Source organism: Tupaia chinensis, unplaced genomic scaffold (assembly GCF_000334495.1).
Source record: "Tupaia chinensis unplaced genomic scaffold, TupChi_1.0 Scaffold147123_1, whole genome shotgun sequence".
NCBI lineage: Eukaryota > Metazoa > Chordata > Mammalia > Scandentia > Tupaiidae > Tupaia > Tupaia belangeri.
In genome coordinates, this window is record NW_006206975.1 from 343,381 (window position 1) to 352,617 (window position 9,237).

Genomic DNA, 9,237 nt, shown 5'->3' on the forward strand with positions numbered 1-9,237 from the left:
CCCCACCCCCCCTAAAGCCAAACCCTCCACAAAAAAAAAAAAAAAAAAAGGAAGTCCAGTGTCTATAACCACCACACCACCTGTTGAATCCTATGTATAGCAAACAACTTTTTTTTTTTGGAGAGGTTTTCGCTATAGGGCGCGGGCACTCGCCAGACAGACAGAGAGAGACATAGAGACAGAAAGCGAGAAATCACCACCCAGGGGGGATGGTCACGCCGCAATCCTTTCTCCTCCATTCTCCTCTCGCGTTCTTGGGCATGCACGCACATGCGCCCGGCGTGAGTTCTAAGCCACCGGGTCCAGGACACGAACCGCGGTCGACTACATGGGAATCCAGCGATATAGCCATTACGCTAACTGCTGGTTCCCAATAGCAAACAACTTTTAAAAACAAAAACAAAAACAGAACACTGACACCTGGCACCTGGTTCTGTTTCCAGAGACTCTAGTGCCATAGGTGGTAGGTATGGCCTAGACATTAGGAAGTTCAAACTCTGGGGGTCAGGCAGTGGTGTAGCAGTAACCCTGTGCAGTTCTGGACTCTCATGGGAAGGTCCAGGGTTTGCATCCCAATGCCTCTCTGTACATACTCTGCATACTCACACACGCCTGTGATCGAGGTTAGCTGACGCTGGGAAAGACCATGGTGTAAAGAATCAATGAGGGGTACCTGTCATGCCCCTCCCAACCCCTGTCTCTCTTTCTCTTATGAAAAAAATAAATAAACTTGGGGGGAAAAAAGATTTTTTTTAAAGTTCCTTAGGCCGGTCCCATATTCTAATGCTAAGGGAGTAGGATCCCACATGGCCAACCGCAGTTCAAATCCTAGCCCTGGAGTCTTGAGAAACACACTAAGCATATATAAGTGTATGTATTCCCAAAATCCTGACAGAAAGGGGGAACAGAGGAGAAGGGATTGTGGTGAGTTCATACCCTTTTGAGGGTAGCTTTCTCTCTCTCCCTCTCTCTCTCTCTGGTTAATACACATACCCTCTGGCATTTAAAAAAAAAAAAAAGTTCCTCAGGTGATTCTAACATGCATCCAAAATAGAACAACACTGGTCTGGAATTTGAGTTTCTATTCAAGAACATTGGAAATATACCAAAAAGAAGGATGTTATTAGAAGTACACCCCACTTCTTACCACAGGAACTTTTTCAGATTATCGTAGTATTTGTTGTTATTGACAACAGAGGCAGGGGAAGGTGAAAACTCTGCTCTGTTATTACTAAACCCACATGATGGGATCTCATGTATTCACACAGAGCAAAGGCAGAAACTCCTCAACTTAGGAACTGCCTCAGACAGAATCACAACCAGGTTCTTGTGCACCAGAGATGTCTGTTCCGCCTGTCACCAAGAGGTGGCAGGAGAGCAGCCTGTATAACCTCACTAGAAAGTATGAAGAGATGAGAGCAGCCTTCGGGAACCCCTGACCTGAGGACCTCCTGGGTGGAAACCAGTCCTGTACAAGGGCTGCATCCTGCACTTCTTGGTCACCTGAGGGCCCCCAGCCCAGGCAGGAAAGTTTTGTCAGGGAAAGGCCTCTGTGCGTAAGTCAACCAGTGTGCTCTGGAGGATGGAGTCTGCAGCAGGCTCCATGTGTGCCTCCATGTTTGGGGTGCTCGAGCCCTGACCCGGGTCTGCAGCCACCCCACCGTGGCTCAGGAATCGGGAAGCTCCTTGACTCAGTCTCTGGGCTCCCCATGCACTGTTCCTAGTTACTACCTTTCCACATACAGCTGAGAGAAAGAGCTGATTAACCAAACACTGCTAAGTGGAAAGGAAAGAAAGAGAGAGAGACAGAGAGATAGAAAGCAAGAAATCAACCCCCGGGGGGATGGCCACACTGCAATTGATTGATGTTGTGCTTAAGAGTATTCTTGTCTATTTCTACACTTACTACTGGGGAAAAAAAAATCCACCTAATTAACTATTTAAGTCTTTCGGAAACCTTGATCTTAAGAATCTCTGTTGGGACCAGCAGATGGCGGAATGGTTACATCACTGAACTCTCATGAAATCTACTGTGATTTGAGTCCTGGACCCAATGGCTTAAAACTCACAAAGGAGCACGTGCATGCATGCCCAAAATACCCAGAGGAAAATGGAGGAGAAGGGATTGTAGCATGGCCATCCCCCCCAGAGGGGGATTTCTTGCTTTCTGTCTCTCTGACGAGCAAGCATGCCCTATAGGAAAAATTTCTCTAGAAAAATAAAAAATAAAAATAGAAGAATCTCTTGGGATCAGCAATTGGCATAATGGCTATGTCACTGGACGCCCATGTAGTCGACCACGGTTCAAGTCTCAGACCCCGTGACTTAAACTCACATTGGGCACGTGTGCGTGCGTGCCCAAGATCCCAAGAGGAGAATGGAGAAGGGATTGCAGCATGGCCATCCCCCCCAGAGGGGGATTTCTTGCTTTCTATCTCTCTGTCTCTCTCTGGCTTCCTGGCAAGCGCACGCGCCCTATAGCAAAAACCTCTCCCCCAAAAAAGACAAACTGGGACCAACAGATGATGCAATGGCTACATCACTGGATTCCCATGTAGTCAACCACGGGTTAAGTCCCAGACTCGGTGGCTTAAACTCACACCAGGCACATGTGTGTGTATGCCCAAGATCCCAAGAGGAGAATGGAGAAGGGATTGCAGCATGGCCATCCCCCCTGGGGAGTGATTTCTCGCTATCTCTCTATCTCTCTTTCGGGAGAGCGCACACACCCTACAGCCCTAAAGCAAAAACCTCTCCTAAAAAGAAAAAAAAAAGACAGACTTTGGGGGCCAGTAGGTGGCATAGTGGTTACATTACTGGACTCCCACATGGTCAACCATGGTTCAAGTTCTAGACTTGGTGGTTTGAAAATCACACCGGGTACTGTGCATATGTGCCCAAGCTCCCAGGAGGAGGAGAAGGGTTTGCGATGTGGCCATCCCCTGTGGGGGTTGGGGTTGATTTCTCACTTTCCTTCTCACTGTCTCTGTCTCTTTCTCTCTCTGACAAGCACATGTACCCTAAGGCAAAAAATATAACAAAAGGACAGACTTGGAAGTCACAAAGTTTCATTTTTTTTTTAATTGCCAGAGGGTACATGTGCTCATGAGAGGGATATGAAGAAACAGAAAGGGAGGAAGAAAACACCCTGCCAACGGGGTATGGTCACAAGACAGTCCCTTCTCCATTCTGTTGGGATTTGGGTTATGTGCACACATGCACCTGGGGTGTTTTTCAACCTGCCGGGTCCAGGATTCTAACTGAGGGCAGGCATGTGGAATCTGGCTCCCTTCATCACCAAGCTACAGGGTCAGCCCTAGAGTTCAAATTTGGGTCTCCCCACTTAGTTGTTCTATAGCATCTGTGAAAAAAATGACCTCTAAGGGCCTCAGTTTTGTTACCTCAAAAATAACAGTACTAGCTACCTAATAAGAATTTTAGGAGGTTGAGCAACCACAGGGCTTAGTGGCTGTCACCATAAACAGTTTGAGATGAGCCACCAACATGTTCCCACCCATTTATTCCTTTAAACCACAGAACCCACCTAGGTGGGGTTGGGTGAGAAGCATTATAAAGTTGTAGTTAAGACCCTGGACTTTAGTAGTAGCCTGGGGACCAGCAGTGGGCAACAGCTATGTCGCTGGACTCCCATGTAGTCGACTGCGGTTTGAGTCCTGGACCCTGTGGCTTAAACTCACGCTGGGCGCGTGTGCATGCGTGCCCGAGACCCCGAGAGGAGAATGGAGGAGAAGGGATTGTGGCGTGGCCAACTCCCCTGCGGGGGTGATTTCTCACTTTCTGTCTCTCTGTCTCTCTCTGTCTTTCTGGTGAGAGCACACACCCTATAGCAAAAACCTCTCCAAAAAAAAAGTTATGCTGCCTGACTTCAAATTCAGGGTCCACCACTAAATAGCTGTGTTATCTCAGACAAATCATTTAACCTCTCTATCCCTCCGTGTCACTATCTGTAAAACAGAGGTAACAGTAGTAACTTCTACACTTGTAACAGTGTTATATCCACAGGACTGAATCCACATAAGGTCTTTGGAAAAGTGACTGGCACACTGTATAATTTCTGCTGCTGCCAATGTTACCTTGTTGTTACTCGTAAACAGGAAACACTGCTAAACTGGGTCATTCATTCTATACCTCCCAGCCCCATGAAGTTCACATCCCAGCAGAAGCTTTTAAGTACAACTCTGGTTCAGCCTCTTGCTCCTGTGCCTTCCACCATACGAAGGTGGCTCCTTCAGCTTCCATTCAGAAATGAGAAGACACATGGAGTGCCTGAACCTACCCTACAATAAAATAGTCACAGCAGTGGATCCAGAGCCACCAACATGTAATGTGGGTGATCGACTGCGGTTTGAGTCCTGGACCCTGTGGCTTAAACTCACGCTGGGCGCGTGTGCATGCGTGCCCGAGACCCCGAGAGGAGAATGGAGGAGAAGGGATTGTGGCGTGGCCAACTCCCCTGCGGGGGTGATTTCTCACTTTCTGTCTCTCTGTCTCTCTCTGTCTTTCTGGTGAGAGCACACACCCTATAGCAAAAACCTCTCCAAAAAAAAAGTTATGCTGCCTGACTTCAAATTCAGGGTCCACCACTAAATAGCTGTGTTATCTCAGACAAATCATTTAACCTCTCTATCCCTCCGTGTCACTATCTGTAAAACAGAGGTAACAGTAGTAACTTCTACACTTGTAACAGTGTTATATCCACAGGACTGAATCCACATAAGGTCTTTGGAAAAGTGACTGGCACACTGTATAATTTCTGCTGCTGCCAATGTTACCTTGTTGTTACTCGTAAACAGGAAACACTGCTAAACTGGGTCATTCATTCTATACCTCCCAGCCCCATGAAGTTCACATCCCAGCAGAAGCTTTTAAGTACAACTCTGGTTCAGCCTCTTGCTCCTGTGCCTTCCACCATACGAAGGTGGCTCCTTCAGCTTCCATTCAGAAATGAGAAGACACATGGAGTGCCTGAACCTACCCTACAATAAAATAGTCACAGCAGTGGATCCAGAGCCACCAACATGTAATGTGGGTGAGAAATCAGTATTTACTATTGTGAGCTACTGGGATTTTCTAGCTTGTAATGAAGTACAATCAAGCAAAAGGTGATTCATACAAACCCATCACTAAATCTTATCTCTCAGCTATCCAACCCACTCCTGGTTCTATAAGCCCTCCTAGTATATTTTTAAAAGACTTATTTATAATAATAATAAATAATTATTAAATAATCATTGTTTTTTTATTTAACCAGAGAGAGAAAGTGATAAAAGTGGGACCAGCAGATGGTATAGTGGTTATGTCATTGGACTCCCACGTAGTTGACTACAGTTCGAGTCCCAGATCTGGCAGCTTAAAACTCACACCAGGCACTGGGGCCAGCAGGTGGCATAATGGTTAAGGGCACTGGACTCCCACATGGCCAACCATGGTTCAAGTCCCAGACCTGGTGGTTTGCTTTCTCACTTTCTCTCTCTCTCTCTGATCAAATTAAGATAAATTAATTAAGTTAATTAATTCTTTAAAAAACAAAGAAAAGAAAGAAAGAAGGAAAGAAACTCACACCAGGTACATGTGCATACGTGCCCAAAATCCTGAGAGGAGAATGGAGGAGAAGGGATTGAGGCATGGCCCCTTGGGGATCATTCCTTGCTTTCAGTCTAACAAGCATACACTCCATATAGCAAAAAATAAATAAATAAATAAATAAATAAAAAATAAAAAACCCTCTTTTAGAGAAAGTGAGAAAGTTCCAGGACTCAAACCATCGTCAGTCATGGGGGAATCTAGCACCTTAACCACCATGCCATCTACGGGCCCCAAACCCTCCTAGTATTATTGGTTACTGGCACTACCATTCACCTAAATAATCTGTCCATTTCGAAAAGCTAAAATTGTCTGTGACCTCTCTCTCAACTTCTCTTCTGTTCAGTTGTTAACTCTATTGTTTGTTCTTCAGATATTCATCCCCTCCTTACCCTTACCCTTCTCATGTCAAGACTTGTCTCTTCCAACAGGCTTCTCACTCTGGTCTCTCCGCTATACCAATCCATTCTTTCCACGGCCACTACCTTATTCATTTAAGTATCTTACTGGATAGCCTGCAAAACGAAATCTAAATACGGCTTTTACAGGCAAGACCACCCTCTATCTGGACCCATATCAATCCCATCTCCAAACAGTTCTACATAAATGCCATGTCCTAGCCATGCCTTCCAAGTCCTCACACACACTACACTTTCATAACTTTGTGCCAGAGTCCATCTAACTTTCTTGGTTTGTATAGTCTCACCTACCAACCACCACCATAAACCCAGCCAGCTCTTACCCAACCAAGATCCATCTCACCCATTATTTCCTAACCATAGCTTTCTGTGACTGTCTTCTTAAGTTTCAGATACCACTTACCATAATGAACTAGTCACCTGCTTTCTATTTATTTATTTATTTTTGCTTTTGTTTTTGGCTATAGAGCATGTGCACTTGCCAGACACAGAGACAGAGAGAAAGAGAAAGTAAGAAATCCCCCCTGGGGTGGGAGGTGGGGATGGCTACACTGAAGTCCCTTTTCCTCCATCCTCCTCTTGGGATTTTGGGCACACATGAGTGATTTTCAACCTGCTGGGTCTAGAACTAGAACCGCTCAGCCGACCACGTGAGATCCAGCACCTTAACCTCCACTCTACCTACTGTACCTTAACGTCCACTCCACCTACTGGTCCCAGTTACCTGCTTTCTTGCTCATCTTCCTCACAAAATTATGAGTTCCATTTCTATATATCTATAGCAAATACCTAAAATAGTGCCTAGACCACAGTAACCACTTAATGTCTCTATATTAAACTATCTCTTCTAACAAATAATTATGTTAGTTGCATAATTTAAATGTTATCTGTATGGGCTTGAAAACTATGGGACAGATTAAAATTTTCCTGTTCTAACAGTTCACAAGCTGTTAGTTGTTTCTTTGACCTTGTGATATCTCCCAAATACAAGAAAGACATTCAAAGACACCCAGATTAAGCATTTTCTATTAATATAGCCAACTATTTACCTAGTCTAGTGGGCACAACCCAGGGCTGACTGTTCTAGGCCAGTGATTCCCAAAGCTGGCTGTCACCAGCTCCCTAAGCACTTCACTAACGATGCAAACACCAGGACTCCAGTCACAGACCTGCAAGGTCCAGGGTTGGGGCTCCCGCAGCCATATATTCAACTCTCTTGGAGACAAAGCTAAGCCAGGTTTTGTGCACCACTTATCTCCAATGTATAAAATACAAAGCCGCTTCTAACAGTGAACTAAAATTTATTTGATCTGCAATGATTTTCGTTTTCAAATTTCACAACACCCTAGTGCGTCCCTGAATCGTGACTGAGGCTCAAAAGAACCAGAACAGCGGCTGTCAACGTGTGCCAACTTTCCCACGCTTCCTGTTCCCGACCAGCGCTTTCTCCCATCGGCCAGGCACTAGAAAATAGATGCGAAACGAATGAGACTCCGGCCGGGGACTCCAAGACCAGGGCCACCGGGGCACTTACCCACCTACCTGATAGACTGCAGAGCCCGAGTCTACTTGGGTGCCTAGCGCGGCCACCGAGTCTCCGTGATAGGCACGCGATCTCGAGGCTGCGGCGCGGGTGCACGGCCGCAGGCCTAACCTCAGAACAGTCCACATGGCAGCAGGCACAGAGAGAGAGCGAGAGAGTGAGAGAGCGAGAGAGCGAGAGAGCGGCCCGCACCAGCTCAGAGCGGGTGCTTTCCTAGCTGCTCCCCTGCCTGGGACTGCAGCTCCGGAGAGTAAAGACAGCGCCAACCCACCCTTGCACGTGTCTGCGCCTGCCGCTCGCGATTGGTCAACCCCACGCGCCACGCCCCGCAACCCAGCCAATAAAGGACAGAGGCGCGACCCCGCGAGGCCCTGTCCCATCGCGAGCGCTGGAGCGCCAGTCCGTGGGCGGAGCGGCAGTACCCACAGGCGCTGATTGCGCTGTGATTGAGATTGTATAGGTATAGTGTTTAACCCAGCAACCAAATCAAGATAATGACTGTACCGACAACGCTGGCGAATCTTATCTATCCTATGAGAGCGTACATCATTACACGCCTCTGACCTTTTGACTGGAGATCTTAAACACACCTCTGATTATTTTCATTACCTTAGTGAGATTGTAAACCTCCCCGCTGTGATCTTAAATAAAGGACCCTAAATACATCCCTAAAAATTAAAAACACTATACAGCATGCCCCAAACTTAAAACTTTTTCATTCAAATATTTACTGAGAACTTAACTACACACTGTCCCTTCCAGTTACTTAAGAGGGTAGAGTAAAAGGGGAAGAACCGACGAGATTTGGGCAGGATAAAGAATGCTTCTGCACCCTAAAAGCGAGATTAGTTCCAGACCTCAAGGTGTTTATAAAAAATAATACAAGTGACCACATGACTCAGTACTGAAGTGTATAAGGCAAAAACAAAACTTTAAAGGTCTTGACTGGTTTTACTTGTGGGTTCTAGATTTGGGCAACACTTCATAAAACAGGGTAAGTGTTCCAACAAGTTGAACAGAAGAGGTTGGTTTTATAGACAAAAGGGATGAAGAAAATACAAATGCAGTACAAAAAGATTGGTCATTTCAGAGATGTTTACCTTGTAAGATGGGGACAGGGAGACAGAACAGATTGGAAAATAACAGAGTTGTTAACATAAGGTTGCTTATTTTGTGTAAGGATTAAGAAAAAAGGAATTTCATTAACATGCCAATTACAACTGGCCAGTTTAGGAAATTAGGCCATCTTGCCAGATTTCTCAGAAGGTCAGATAAGAACTTGAGTTTGACTTGGTGACATGGAGACATGAGTGACTCCATTTTGGTATTTTTGGGGTTTTTTTTTAAGAATTATTTTATTTAACTTTATTTATTTATTTATTCATTCATTCATTCATTTAGTTTAATTTGACCAGAGAGGAACAGAGCAGGGGAGAAGGATGAGAAATCAGGCTGCCAGGTCCAGGACTAGAACCACAGTTGGCCATGTGGGAGTCCAGCGCCCTTAATCACCACACCACCTACCAGCCCTTCCATTTTGATTTTGAGGCTGGTGTGTTAGGGCCTAGTGCAGAAGCTTAATCTGAAATAATGGTCTGCTATAATTTTTATTTAACAGACATTATAGGAGCAATTGGGACAGGGTTGTAGCTGAGCAAAACCTTGCAGAAG

At 45.6% G+C, this 9,237-nt stretch overlaps 1 protein-coding gene across 1 annotated transcript in view; it reads right to left on the reverse strand.

Annotated features, from left to right (window-relative positions):
• The window catches only part of MCCC2 (methylcrotonyl-CoA carboxylase subunit 2), a 75,553-nt gene extending 67,729 nt beyond the window's left edge, over nt 1-7,824 (reverse strand). Inside the window, 1 exon segment of the mRNA XM_006169503.3 lies at nt 7,566-7,824. Coding sequence (XP_006169565.1) covers nt 7,566-7,694 — 129 coding nt within the window. The 5' untranslated portion in view covers nt 7,695-7,824.
• Nucleotides 7,825-9,237: the final 1,413 nt, after the last annotated feature.